The 14,713-nt window shown below is 38.5% G+C and overlaps 2 protein-coding genes across 12 annotated transcripts in view; one reads left to right on the top strand and one right to left on the bottom strand.

Moving 5' to 3' along the window:
- The window catches only part of TMEM17 (transmembrane protein 17), a 9,322-nt gene extending 855 nt beyond the window's left edge, over nt 1-8,467 (top strand). The window contains exons 2-4 of the mRNA XM_010863299.1: nt 4,835-4,938; nt 5,070-5,183; nt 6,405-8,467. Of these exons, the coding sequence (XP_010861601.1) occupies nt 4,835-4,938; nt 5,070-5,183; nt 6,405-6,683 (497 nt within the window). The 3' untranslated portion in view covers nt 6,684-8,467. The remainder of the gene's footprint in view (nt 1-4,834; nt 4,939-5,069; nt 5,184-6,404) is intronic.
- EHBP1 (EH domain binding protein 1) overlaps nt 1-14,713 on the bottom strand; it is a 570,368-nt gene that overhangs the window by 533,209 nt on the left and 22,446 nt on the right. For 6 of the 11 annotated variants that reach the window (XM_010863286.1, XM_010863298.1, XM_010863283.1 and 3 more), the window contains one exon: nt 6,569-6,664. The exons of the other annotated variants lie outside the window; for them this stretch is intronic. The gene's annotated coding sequence lies outside the window, so the exon portion shown is untranslated. The remainder of the gene's footprint in view (nt 1-6,568; nt 6,665-14,713) is intronic. 11 annotated transcript variants of the gene reach the window in all.

The following is a 14,713-nucleotide window of genomic DNA, read 5'->3' as shown; positions in this document are numbered from 1 at the left end:
GCTGCGGTCTAACCGGCAAGAGGGGCGGCTGAGGTGGCGCTGGCAATTCCTCAAAATATAAAAAATATAAAACCACCTTCGCAACCCGCGTCCGATGCCTTACGTCCAAGAAGGCTGAGAAGGCCGACTTCTTTGCTTTTCCTCAACGACCTCCGCCCTGGCTTTTCTGCCCTGAATGGTCCTCCCCACTCCACCACCCCCCCGCCCCCCCAACCCCCGTGCCCCGGTAAAATATCTTTTCCTTTTCTTCTTTCCTGCCAGAACAGGTACTTGCCACAAGTCCATTTTCTGACAGAAGACGTAGAAGGTTTTTTTAATGAGTTATTTTAAACGTTCTCCAATCCGGAATAGCAGCTGCCACACTAGCATCGCCTTTAACAAAACTCGCCTTCTCCCCACTTTCTCCTTCCCCTCCCCGGTATATATGTAACTCTTGACTTAAATCAAGTAACACTATACCACGACGCCGCATTTGATGTGACAAGTGACAACGCAGTTTTCTGCAAAACAGTTTAACCCTCTTAAATCATGATGATAGACAACATACTGTCAACCACACCCAGGCAGCTTTTATCACTGAACTGTGCTGGGAAATAGAAATCTTTTCCTCTTGCTTGGTTTAGGGATTTTTCAAAGGGAACAAGAAAAGTCATTTCCCACCGTTTCAATTTTTCACTCTAATCACTTGCCTGTCCTCCCAGTTTAGGGCTGGTCATGATTTAGGATGTACAGAGAAAAACATAATGTGAAAAATTAGGTTATTACGTTTTTGATTCTAAAGCCAGGGCTTAACAGGCACTAAAATATGATGATGTAAAGTATCAGGAGTTTTCTGTAAAGGGCCGGATAGTAAATACTTAATACCGTGCAGGCCATAGGTCTCTGTGGCAGTCATAGATAATGGTAATGGAATAGACATGGCAGTGTTCCAATAAAACTTTATTTATGGACACTAAAGTTGAATTGCATGATTTTCGGTGTCACAAAATACTACTGATACTTCCCCCAACCATTTAAAAATCTGAAAAAGCCATTTTTAGCTCACTTGCTGTACTAAAACAGTTAGTTGGCTGGTAGTTTGCCTACTCCTGATTTATATTACATAGTGTTTTAATTTGAATTCCATTTACAGAACTCAGCTTGTACTTTTGCAAAATTTAATAACTTCATGTCTTGAGCTTTCAAAGGTTCATTTACATATTAACTTGATTTTCAGCTGAATGATTATAAGTTTGATCTGCTGAAATATAGATATAGCATAACTCTTTAGATGCTCGTGTACAGAATTCTTAACATAAAAGCTTATTTGCAAAATTTTACTACAGTGCTTGCCCTGAAGGTATTAAAATTTTTAATTTATTATTTTTCCACCTTTTCTTCTTTGTGGATCTGAAGTATGTTTATTTGTACTGTAATTACAGGGGTATATTATGAACATGTTCATAGCTGACCAAGAGTTTTACTGTTGTCATGAAAAAATCCTAGGGAGTGAGTTTCCTTCAGATTTTAAGAATGCATTCCTTTATCAGTGGTTATTTAACAAATAGGTACAAGGAAAAGTATATCATCCTAATTAGGGATATTCTTGGAACTAAAAGAAAAACCTTGCTGTGAGAGACCATAATAATTTTATATTTTAAAATTGTTAAATGATAGATATACTCAGCTGTGGAGAAAAAGAAATAATCTGTTTTGAAGAAATTTATCTCAGAGCCTTTGTAAATTCTTTCATTTCAAGCAGTGGATTTCAAAATACTTATCTACTCTTAAATTGTTAGAATTTAGTCATATTTAGGATGCATTTGTAGGGGTCAGTTTTAAAAATCAAATTCTTAATTTAGAACCTTTCTCTCTTACATGAAAACAAAAGGTACTATGTAATCAGCCTTCAGTTCAGTTCAGTTCAGTTGCTCAGTCGTGTCCAACTCTTTGTGACCACATGGACTGCAGTATAGCAGGCTTCCCTGTCCATCACCAACTCCTGGAGCCTACTCAAACTCATGTCCATCAAGTAGGTGATGCCATCCAACCATCTCATCCTCTGTCATCCCTTTCTCCTCATGCCTTCAATCTTTCCCAGCGTCAGGGTCTTTTCCATTGAGCCAGCTCTTCACATCAAGTGGCCAAAGTATTGGAGTTTCAGCTTCAGCATCAGTCCTTCCAATGAATATTCAGGACTGATTTCCTTTAGGATTGACAGGTTGGATCTCCTTGCAGTCCAAGGGACTCTCAAGAGTCTTCTCCAACACCACAGTTCAGGAGCATCAATTCTTCGGCATTCAGCTTTCCTTATAGTCCAACTGTCACATCCATACATGGCTACTGGAAAAACCATAGCTTTGACTAGATGGACCTTTGTTGGCAAAGCAATGTCTCTGCTTTTTAATATGCTATCTAGGTTGGTCATAGCTTTTCTTCCAAGGAGCAAGCATCTTTTAGTTTCATAGCTGCAGTACCATCAGCAGTGATTTTGGAGCCCAAAAAAATAAAGTCTGCCACCGTTTCCATTGTTTCCCCATCTATTTGCCATGAAGTGATGGGACTGGATACCGTGATCTTAGCTTTCTGAATGTTGAGCTTTAAGACAAATTTTCACTCTCCTCTTTCAATTTCATCAAGAGGCTCTTTAGTTCCTCTTCTCTTTCTGCCTTTAGCGTGTATATCTTCTGCATATCTGAGATTATTGATATTCCTCCCAGAAATCTTGATTCCAGCTTATGCTTCATCCAGCCCAGCATTTCACATGATGTACTCTGCATAAAAGTTAAATAAGTAGAGTGACAATACACAGCCTTGACGTACTCCTTTCCCGATTTGGAGCCTATCTGTTATTCCATGTCCAATTCTAACTGTTGCTTCTTGACCTGCATACAGATTTCTCAGTTCAGCCTTAGAGAAATGAAATTCATGTGTCGCAAAGGGCTACACTGGCAATGTCCTTGTAAGAATATGTTTTCATTAATTCACTCTTTCTGCTTATTCATATTTGGTATTTACCATTTGTAAAGCAACATGCTAGGTTCTGTGAGGGTCTTAAATTTGGGTAGAATATGGTCTGTGCTTACAGTCAGCCTGTGTATAAATAAAAGAGAAGGAAAGGGACTGATATTTATCGAGTGCCTACTCAGTGCCAGGCATAGTGCTCAGGTGAAGTAATTTATATTACCTTTAATTCTCAAGCAATCTGTGAGGTAATTTTAATGTTACCATTTTACAGATGAGTAAATTAAGGCTCAAAGAGGTTAAATAATTTTATCCTAAGTCAGGCATCCAGAGTTCTGGTGAGTTTGGGGAGCTCTGGGTTTACTTGGACTTCAAAAGTCATGATCAGACTATGTCTCAAGTGAAGGAGTGTGGTTCTTTGCTAACACTTCTTACACACAGGTTAGCGTGATAAGTACCTAGAGGGGAAGGAGATTTCCGCTGGAGTGGGGAATGTGATCAAGAAAGAACTTATGGAAAAAGTGGCTTTGAATTGGGTGTGAATGAACAGGTGGTATTAGGGTATGCTGAAAGAGATGGGGGAGGGGTTGGTTTTGCATGATTAGTTTATACCTGAGAGATTCAGTTCAGTTCAGTCGCTCAGTTGTGTCTGACTCTTTGTGACCCCATGGACTGCAGCATGCCAGGCTTCCCTGTCCATCACCAACTTCCAGAGCTTGCTCAAATTAGGTTCATCCAGTTGGTGATGCCATCCAACCATCTCATCCTCTGTCATCCCCTTCTCCTCCTGCATTTAATCTTTGCCAGCATCAGGATCTTTTCAAATGAGTCAGTTCTTTGCATCAGGTGGCCACAGTATTGGCGCTTCAGCTTCAGCATTAGTCCTTCCAATGAATATTCAGGACTGATTTCCTTTAGGATGGACTGGTTTGATCTCCTTGCTGTCCAAGGAACTCTCAAGGGTCTTCTCCAACACCACAGTTCAAAGGCATCAGTTCTTCGGCACTCAGCTTTCTTTATGGTCCAACTTTGACATCCATATATGACTACTGGGAAAACCATAGCTTTGACTAGATGGACCTTTGTTGGCAAAGTAACATCTCTGCTTTTTAATATGCTGTCTAGGTTGGTCATAACTTTTCTTCCAAGGAGCAAGCATCTTTTAATTTCATGGCTGCAGTCTTGTTATATATTTTATGTGTTCATTTCATAGGCTCTTTACAGGTGGCTCAGTGGTAAAAGAACCCACCTGCCAATGAAGGAAACTCGGGTTCGATCCCTGGATTGGGATGATCCCCTGGAGAAGAAAATGGCAACCCACTCCAGTATTCTTGTCTGGGAAATCCCATGGACAGAGCCTAGTGGGCTACAGTCCATGAGATCAGAAAGAGTCGGACACAACTGAGCACAAGCACCACTTACATAGAACTCTTAACAAAGGAGGTAATGATTATTATTGTTATCTGTTCAATAGTATTCATATTGATGTTCTACATTTATACCAGTAGTATCCAAAAAAGTCATCGGACAGTAACCAAAGGTGGTAAAGTAATAGAAAAATATGAAACATGCCCCCAAGTAGCAAATATTGGAACGAAATATTAGTAGTATTATGGCTATTTTCTTTCACTGTCAATGATTATTGTTACTGTGTCAACTCTTTTGTGACCCCGTGGGTCCACCAGGCCTCTCTGTCCATGGGACTTCCCAGGCAAGAATGCTGGAGTGTGTTGCCATTTCCTTCTCCAGGGGTCAATGATTATAAATAGGCTTACAGTTTGGAGTTTTGTTGAGCTGAAACTATAGCTATTAATTCTGAGGAACTAAAGGATGTACAGGGAATAGAGCAGGAGTAAGAGTTTGTTCCTTTTCTCTCTGTTTTCTTCTGTAGATAATGAAATGGTTTCCAGTTTGGCACTGCAGATGTCACTTTATTTTAACACTTACTTTTTCCCACTTTGGTGGGTGAGCAGCATTATGATGCTTCAGATGAAGGTAAATGTGTGCTTTACTACTTCTGCCTGGCATTGTTACCTTGTCAGTAAAATTAAAAGTTCTTCATATTTTTTAAAGTCTCAGGTCAGTCTTATTATATGTGAGATTTTTGTTTATTTTTGTTTTTTCAGTATTCCATCTTGCCTGATTACTACAAGTTCATTGTGGTCACCATTATCATCCTAATAACTTTAATTGAAGCTATCAGGTTGTATCTGGGCTACATGGGGAACCTGCAGGAGAAGGTAGGCTCTTCTTTCCTTTCTCTCAGTGCTACACATAAATGCAGTTAAGACTTTGCCAACAAGAAAAGGCAGTGAGATGTGGAAGGAGCAAAGGCCTGTAGGTAAGGCCTAGCTCCAGCTTCACCACGGCTGCCACTGTGGTCTGTTTGCTTACTCTCTGGAACCTTAGTTCCTTCACATATAAAATTGGGGCAACATTCACTTCACAGATTTGTTAGGATTATATTAAACAATTTATATAAAGCACCTGAACATAGTAAACTCTTAATTAGTGATTGTTTTCCCTCTGCCCAGTAGTCTTGAAAATACTTGGTCATTAAACATGATGATTTAGATTCTGAATAAGAAAATTGGGGAAAATGACAAACTCATCTCCTATGCAAGGCACATGTTTTCTGAGTCATCATGCTGCCTAAGCATTTACAGTTACCAGAACTGAGTGATAATGCCTAAAGATTTCAGTGTTCTTCCAGGCCCTTCATAATTAAGCCCCACCCAGCCTAGCCCACTGTATTTCGTGCTTTTTCCTAACACAAACATCCATTCCAGGCTGATGTGTTGTTTCCCAGTCATATTCTTTCCACATTTTTGCTTACTTAAGTTCTTGCCTCTTCCTCATTCTGCTACTGCTGCTAAGTCACTTCAGTCGTGTCCGACTCTGTGCAACCCCATAGACGGCAGCCCCCCAGGCTCCCCCGTCCCTGGGATTCTCCAGGCAAGAACACTGGAGTGGGTTGCCATTTCCTTCACCAATGCATAAAAGTAAAAAGTGAAAGTGAAGTCGCTCAGTCGTGTCTGACCCTCAGCGACCCCATGGACTTCAGCCTTCCAGGCTCCTCCATCCATGGGATTTTCCAGGCGAGAGTCCTGGAGTGGGGTGCCAGTGCCTTCTCCACTTCTTCAGTCTGTCTAACTTTAAAAGCCTACCTGCTTGAATTATTTCTTTTACCTATCCTGTTTACTCTGTTAGAGCATTTAGTCTATTCCTCTAAGTGGTACATACATTTCATTATTCACTTAAGTGTAGTAATGTAGGCCTGTCACATAAGTTAGTTTTCTCTTTCAGTCTAGATTGTAAGTTCTCTGAGGATAAGGACCACACTATACTTCTTTTGAATTACAGAGCTCAAAATGTAGGTTCACAGTAGTATCACTTGCTTATCGATACAAGCAGAAGATGGTACTTCACTAGTCTGATGTTCGTCGTGTGTATCATTGCAGGTTCCTGAGTTGGCTGGCTTCTGGCTTTTGAGCCTTCTGTTGCAGTTGCCTTTAATTCTTTTCTTGCTCTTCAATGAGGGCCTAACAAATCTGCCCTTGGAGAAAGCAGTACATATCATCTTCACTATATTCCTTACTTTCCAAGTTGTTTCAGCATTTCTTACCTTGAGGAAAATGGTAAATCAGCTGGCAACTCGTTTCCACCTCCAAGACTTTGACAGGCTGTCTGCGAGCCGAGGAGACATGAGAAGAGTGAGGTCCTGTATAGAAGAGATTTGACCCAGTGCTGTTGAATAAGGATCTGGAAGATCATTCTAGAAGACTGCAGGAAAACACCAGAGGGCTAACACACAAAAAAGGATAAAGCAAGTGTTTTGAACTGTATACTCTTTGGCTCTGAAATTCCAAAGCTGGACACAACGGTAAGACTATCTGTACAGCACATGAAAGCAGTAAATCAACCCTAAAGCCTCCGTGTTGTCTACCTGATGTCAAATATCTGAATTTTTTGTTGTTGTCAACTTTTTCAGGTGTGTAGAGATCTGTATTGGTGGCATTACATCTTTACTGTAATATCTCCAGTTAGTACCTGTAACTAGAAGTGTACATATTTCTTTCAATATTGTTGGCCTAACCATGTCTTGGGAGTATGTATGAAGTATGTATTGGTCAGTATTCTGATGTATTAGACTACATTTGTAAACTGAGACACCAAATTTTTATGTCTGCTAGGGTCTTAGCTATTATACTGAGGTTAAGAAGATAGCAGGTGGATTGTGATGATATTTAGGAAATGTTTTTATCCTAAAATTGTTATTTTCATACAACCATGTTCAGTATTTATGGTGGTGGTGTGCAAAATGTCTTCACAATAAGTTATAAAATATTTATGTTAAAGTATCTTTAGATATCACTCTTGTCTTTTACAGTTCTTTTGGGCTGTGGGTTTATTTTTATTATAAAGTTGAAAGAGAAAAGTACGTTATTTGAGAACCTTCTATGTAATTTGCCACTGTCCTGGGTACATTAACCCTTATGATCTTATCTATTAAGTCATTATTCACTGAAGAACTGCTCATACCCAGTAAATTCACATGAAGATTGATCTGAGAATCAGGGTGCCTGTTAATATATAGAGTTTAGATGGCCCAAGGGACTCATGATCATAAATGAGCATATTCCCTTGCTAATAGGAGAAACCTATTTAAAGAAATTCTGTTAAGAACAAAGCTTGCTTGGGTATATCTGAACCATCATTTTTAAGTGATAATTGGGTTGTCTTAAGGGGTACAGTATTTTCTTTCCTATTGGAAAATGTACCTTTGTAAGTACTGTATTTTACTGAGAGATAGTTGTAGCTACATTAAACATCATTTTTTCTATCCTTCCTGTTTTGTGATTCATGCTTATCTTAGGATTTCCATGTTATGCCGTATTCATTTTTATATTGCTTAATTTTGAAAATGCTTTCACTTCCCACTGTTAATCACACCTTACCAGTCTGTTTATGCTCTTTTTATTATTTGTGCTTTTTATTATTATATATAATGTTCAGTCAAAGTTTTCTTCCCGCATGCACTGACTGATTAACCTTTGCCCTATACCAAAGCTGTCACTAGGTATATTCCAATACTTTGAAATTCAAAATAGAATTTTGTTTGGATAGTTTACTAAAATGTATTTGTTTACATTTGTTTCCAGATAGGTGAGTTTATAAGAAAATATAAAATAAGAACACTAAATCTACATAACAGGTAAATTAAGGTGATGATCAAGAAAGACTTTTCTATTTAACAGTCATTCCAGAGTTTTATTTTAAATAGCAGAGCCTCTTGATACATTTAAACTTTAAGGTAAATCACTAAAAGTGTAAAGAATAATAATACAAAATGGGGAGAATATATATTTATAAAAATTTTTAAAGTTTTTGTTCTAATAACTATTGCTTAACATGTAGATATAATGAGGGTAAGAAAAAAGAAACTAAGAAAATCAATTGAGAATGTGACCAAGTCATTGGTTTTTCATGAAACAATAAAACCATGATTTTGTGTTAGTCTGAACCAATATTTTCTATTGGTGTATACGTGGTGCTCTATGTAAGCATAGGAAAATTGAGATAGGAAAGACATTTCCATGTCAGCACATTTGGAGTTTAGGCAGTCTTTATTTTTATTTTATAAATTTGTTCATCCTTAATTTATATTGCATTTCCTCTCCAGGGTTCACAACACTGTTCTGAAGTTTTTTAGTTAGAAGATATTGAGCTTCACAAATACTTTGTCTTTCACATTTTTTTTTCTTTCAGGTGTTTTTTTCTAACTACAGACAAGGTAGATGTAAATTTTTGTACATTGGAATGATTTTTAAAAATTGGATTTGAATCAACATATGTTTGAATGCCTACTATGTACAAGGAATAGTGGAGAGTTCACAAATAACTGAGCTCCCTGTTCTCAGGGGTACAGTGTTGCAGGTAAAGTCTCACTTCATCCGGGAGATGCATGGAATGAGTTTCTGCCTAATAAGTACCTGATAGCAAACAGCTCTTGGCATGCAGTGCATCTCCGCTCTTTGTTCTTAGCACTTGGTGTCCAGGGTTAGCACACTGGCCTTTCATCAGCATCATTCAGCATTCACTGCTCCTCTCACTGTCAGAACAAGGGCCGGGGGCAGGGCTTGCTGTGAAGTGTACACCACTCGCATGTACACACTCGCACTTGCCCATGTACACAATAACAAGATGTTTACTGTCTGGTTCAAAAAGCAGATGAGCAGGTCAGAGAGAGCACTGTAGCATTAAAGAGAAAAAAGATGAGGAATCTGGGAAGCCCTCCAAATAAAATTAACACTTTAAGATTTGAAGACTGAGCAGATACTCAGTGTTAGTTTCAGTATTAAGAGACAGAAGTAATAGTGATTCTGAGTACTGTTTCAGGTATGACATGTAGTTCGATAAAACTGGTGGGAAACGTGCGTGAAAACAAAGGCCACAGAATAAGAGAGAACCTTCCAAGGCGCTAGCAAGCTAAAGACTAATACTCTGAATAGTTTAAATGGTAGAATATCACACATATTTAGGTTTCAGAAAAAATTTCCCTGAAAACTGTGGAAAATGTACTGCAAATGTTGGGCTAAAGGTAGAACTTGATGAACAACTTCAGAGAGAACTGTCCTGGATAAAGTCAGTGGTGGTAAAATTAACTTGAGTAGAACCTAGTAAGATTTTTTTTAATTATATTTTAAAATAGGTATTGAAAAATGTTTCCTATGTTTCTTTCTGAGGATTACAATGGTAAACAAAATGACATACTCACTGTCTTATCCACCCCACCTCCCCTGGCCATTGTTAGATTATTACTGGACGTAAGTAATCCTCTGTCCAAAATAGTTTTTTATAAATTTTATTTTACAAGAAATATCTAAATAATTCTTAACTTGTACTTGTGAAGATCATACTTTTCAAAAACTTAAATTTTAAATTGAATCAAGATTTTGAGAGTAAAGAGAAAAATCATCTATAATTCCATACCCTAAAGTAGCAAGTATAAGCAAAATGTTCTCTTTCCTTGTAGTTTTCCTGTTGTAAATGCTTTTTAAAACATAGTTGTAACCACCAGCACTTGAAACTTTGCACCTTGCTTTTCTGAAAACATAAAATTTTACCCATCTTTTTACATAGTCACGCAACCATCATCTTAAATGATTGCACAATATTCCATCAAGTAGATGGAAAGTAATTTATTTAACTTCTCTCCTATTGTTGGATATTTGTGTTGTTTTCTTCTTTTGCATTTATATTGTTGAGCCTCAGAGCAGGCTCATTCAAGATATGCTACAATAACATATTGATTATTTTAAATTTAACTTACTTGAGAAACAGCCAGTGGAGAAAAACTGATACAGAAAAACACTCTGACCCCATCTTTCCCCTTAAAAGATAATCTCCATGTGAAAGTATCCTCCTTATACCAAGAGGATAGAAAGCAATCTTATCACCAGAGTTAGGAAATTCAAGGCTGAGAAAACTCTGTAGACAAACTTTGTTACCTCTTCATTAGCCTCCTACCCCAAGCACAAGCCCCTTTGTTAAATCTTCACAAATAACTGTTTGTCTAAAAATGATATGTAAACAGTCTGCTTTGGTCACTTCGGAGATACCATTTCTATAGATCTCTGTTTATATGAATTAAATTGGGTTTTTCTATTAATCTGCATCAATTTAATTATTAGGCCATCCAAGAGGACTCCCGAATACGTAACATTGTAACGAACATCTCATGTATACATCTTTTTCCATATCTTAGATGATTCTGTTTTTTAATTAGCAAGTTAGTCTCAGAAGTGAAACTGCTGGATCATAGGGTATGAACATTTTTGAGGATTCTTGATGCATACTGCTGAATTAAATTATCCACTCTCTGTAATTCTAAAGATATTACAACGAAAATTTTGATAGGGACAGACTTAGAGACCTTAGAGACCTATTCATCTTTGTGTTTCTGAGTAGCTACCACAGGAACAGAGTCTCCTATGGAGAAAAAAAAAAACTAAAAGCTGTGAAAGGAGAAGTGCAAAGAATTTTTTAAAAAAGAGTTTTGAATTAAGGGAAAACTGATAAGGGGCAGGAAAGGGCTTAGGCGAGCTGGTTGCAGTCAGCAACAGACAGATGTGACACAATACAAACTGGGTCATTGAGTTGGGACAGCCCTAGGACATAAAAAGACTGAAATGAAGTAAAGCTCTGGATTACTTTGTTCTTGAATATTGAATTTTTTCAGAAGCATGGAGCATGAAATATTACAGTGATAAGCCAAGATTGGAAACATAGCCAAGAAAAAGAGGGTCTTTAAGGGATTGTTTAAAATGTGCTGAAGGAATAATTTGGTTTGGTCTTAAACGGCTCAAAAAGTAAATTGACATAAAGCTTTTGCATAACAAAATAGGCATGGAGGCAGAAAACAATGAGGCTAGTAGAATGGTTTATCCTGTAAATTTGTTATGATGTGAAACATTAGCTTTTTGGTCCTAGAAAAGGTTTGTCAGCAAGCTTTAATGATGGTATTTTTTAAGTGCAATTAATACTAATTTGTTATGGGTATACGTCTTATTCTAGTTTGAAGACTGTTAATCTGAGGGTTTTGAGTCAATTAAAAAAACTAAATAGTTCATCATTCTAAAACTTATTCTAAGAATCATTCTAACAATCCCCCACCCACTGCATGCCCCCCACCCTCCACCCCACCACAGTGTTTAAGCATTAAGCATTTAAAAATATTCAGGCCCTAGAAAAATCTGTTTAAATTCAGGTTTGACCACAGTGTTTAGCTTTATCCTGGTGCTTACACAGATGCCCATCTTTCTGCAAATGAGACTAGGGATCAGGTGTGTAATCATTTTAACCAAAGTCAAGAAAGAACAGAACTCAAAAAACAAGACACAGGCCAGAAGATAGATACAACATATATTCTATGAAAAATTAAAGACACTTGGAAATTTAGCTTATCATCTAAACAAGCTCCACAGCCACACCCTTGGAAAGGGTTTCCTAACCCAAAGAGGTCTCTACAATCACAGTGTATATATCACTGCTATTTATTTGTCCTTCATTGTTCCACAGGCCTAAGTGTTTAGCACTTGGGTACATTAAAAATGTAGATTTTAAAAACAATAATCAACCAAGAATGGCCTTTCTCCTTTAATTTTTCAGAATTCTAATAGCACTATATTTGGCTGATGGGAAAGTGGTATAATCGATTCATCGCAAAAGGCTTTTAGTTCCTGATCTTGAGTTATTTATATTCTAATCAAAAACACATTGAAGATACTGCTTGATGTTATAGCTCAAAAGAGAAAAAATGTATGATATTCAAAAAATGTTCATATGCACACTTAATAATTGTTTTATAAGTGCCTGACTTATTAGTACCTAGAAGTAGTAAAATGATCACTAAAGAGAGTGGAAGTTTTGGACTTTGCTTCAATAGCTTTTCTGGAAAGCATGAAAGCTAGTAAAAGTCAATTTTTTTTTGCTCTTCTGAAAACTAGAGCTCCTGATTGCCAGTAAGCCCCAGCTAAGGAAGGCAGGAGAACAGTTCACTGTTTATTGGTAATTTATGAAGCAGAACAGCAAAGGATATGTTCAGGCTTTTTATTTGTAGTATGCTATGATTTTGTTCTGCAAAGCAAACTTAATTTACTTAGCTCCAACAATACGCCATCCACTATGTCTTGATACTCCAGGACAAAAAGATAAATTGGATTGAGTCCCTGCCCTTCCAGCCATGGTCTAGCAGAGGAGACAAATTTTAGGTGATCATCATGGCTTATAATAATGTTTGTAATAGAACTACGTAAAATATGAAGATAAGTGAGGAATCCTGACTAGGGGGCAAGATAGTCTTTCAGACAGATGGAACAGCATGAGTAAAGGTATAGACATTTGAAATTATGAGGCCTGAACAAAACTAAAAGTAGTTTGATGTGACTAAAATATAAAGCATGGAGAGAAGGGCCTGAGATGAGCTGGAAAGACTGGCATCGGAATGTTCTCAGTCTTTTACATATAATAATAAAGAGTTTGAACTGTATACTGTAGGCAATGAATGGTGTATCTATATTGAAACAGAAATAGAAGACCTTGCTACCAAATTTGAAAATGATAGAAAGCTTATAGAGGTAATTTGGTAGATGATAGCAATCACATTTCAAAGGAATCTCATAATGGTTGAAATGCTGGTACAAATACATTTTATACACACACACACACACACACACACACACACACACCCTCCAACTTAAGCCTCTCAAATGAGCTCACTAATAATGAAGGAGTTCATTATGTGCTATTTTTCAAAGGAAAATATATAGGTAGTCAATAGGAGTATAATGACTAGACTCCAGGAGTTGGTGATGGACAAGGAGACCTGGTGTGCTGTGGTCCAGGAGTCACGAAGAGTTGGACACAACTGAGCGACTGAACTGAACTGAATGACCAGATCACGGAAAGGAACAATCTCACTGTACTTTTCCATGTTGCAGTAATAAACGTCTCATTTATTGTAAACTTCCCTGCAGCTACATGTATTGAGAAATCTAAAACTACATCTAATCACACCACTACTCCCTTAAAATTCCACTAGACTCTCTACTTCCTGCAGCAGAACACCCATGAACCTTAGCCTCTTCCCCCCTATTTGGCTCATCTTGCCACCCCTCCAATGCTTCACCTGCAGCTCCTCCAGGATACCATTCTTGATTTTGCCTCCAGACCTTTTCCCTCCATTCTGCTTTCAGCCTGAAGTAAATTTATCCACATGCTGAAAGTCTGCTTATCTTATAATGCCTGGCTCAACCATCATGTCCTCCATGGAATGTCCCCCTTTCCCCTACCCATTTCCAGGAAACACAGGGGTTCTGTTCTTTGCCTCACTGCTCCTCATATTTTTTGACTGCATCTAAAATGATTAATTATATGTATTTTTATATATTAGACCTCTGAAGTGAAGTGAAAGCCGCTCAGTCATGTCCAACTCTTGCGACCCCATAAACTATACAGTTCATGAAATTCTCTAGGCCAGAATACTGGAGTGAGTAGGCTTCCCCTTCTACAGGGGATCTTCCCAACCCAGGATCGAACCCAGGTCTCCTGCATTGCAGGCGGATTCTTTACCAGCTGAGCCACAAGGGAAGCCCAAGAATACTGGAGTGGGTAGCCTATCCCTTCTCCAGCAGATCTTCCCGACCCAGGAATCAAACCTGGGTCTCCTGCATTGCAGGTGGATTCTTTACCAACTGAGCTATCAGGGAAGCCCATATTAGACCTCTGCTGCTGCTGTTGCTGCTGCTGCTAAGTCACTTCAGTCGTGTCCGACTCTGTGCGACCCCATAGACGGCAGTCTACCAGGCTCCTGCGTCCATGGGATTTTCCAGGCAAGAGTACTGGAATGGGGTGTTATTGCCTTCTCTGGAATTAAATAATATATCCCATATTAGACCTCTACTAGCACTTAATTCCAGAGAAGGCAATGGCACCCCACTCCAGTACTCTTGCCTGGAAAATCCCATGGACGCAGGAGCCTGGTAGACTGCCATCTATGAGGTTGCACAGAGTCGGACACAACTGAGCAACTTCACTTTCACTTTTCACTTTCATGCGTGGGAGAAGGAAATGGCAGCCCACTCCGGTGTTCTTGCCTGGAGAATCCCAGGGACGGGGGAGCCTGGTGGGCTGCCGTCTATGGGGTCGCACAGAGTCAGACACGACTGAAGCGACTTAGCAGCAGCAGCAGTACTTAATTGGGGGTTCC

This window comes from Bison bison, unplaced genomic scaffold (assembly GCF_000754665.1).
Source record: "Bison bison bison isolate TAMUID 2011002044 unplaced genomic scaffold, Bison_UMD1.0 scf7180017864489, whole genome shotgun sequence".
Lineage (NCBI taxonomy): Eukaryota > Metazoa > Chordata > Mammalia > Artiodactyla > Bovidae > Bison > Bison bison.
This window is presented reverse-complemented; position numbering and strand designations above follow the sequence as displayed.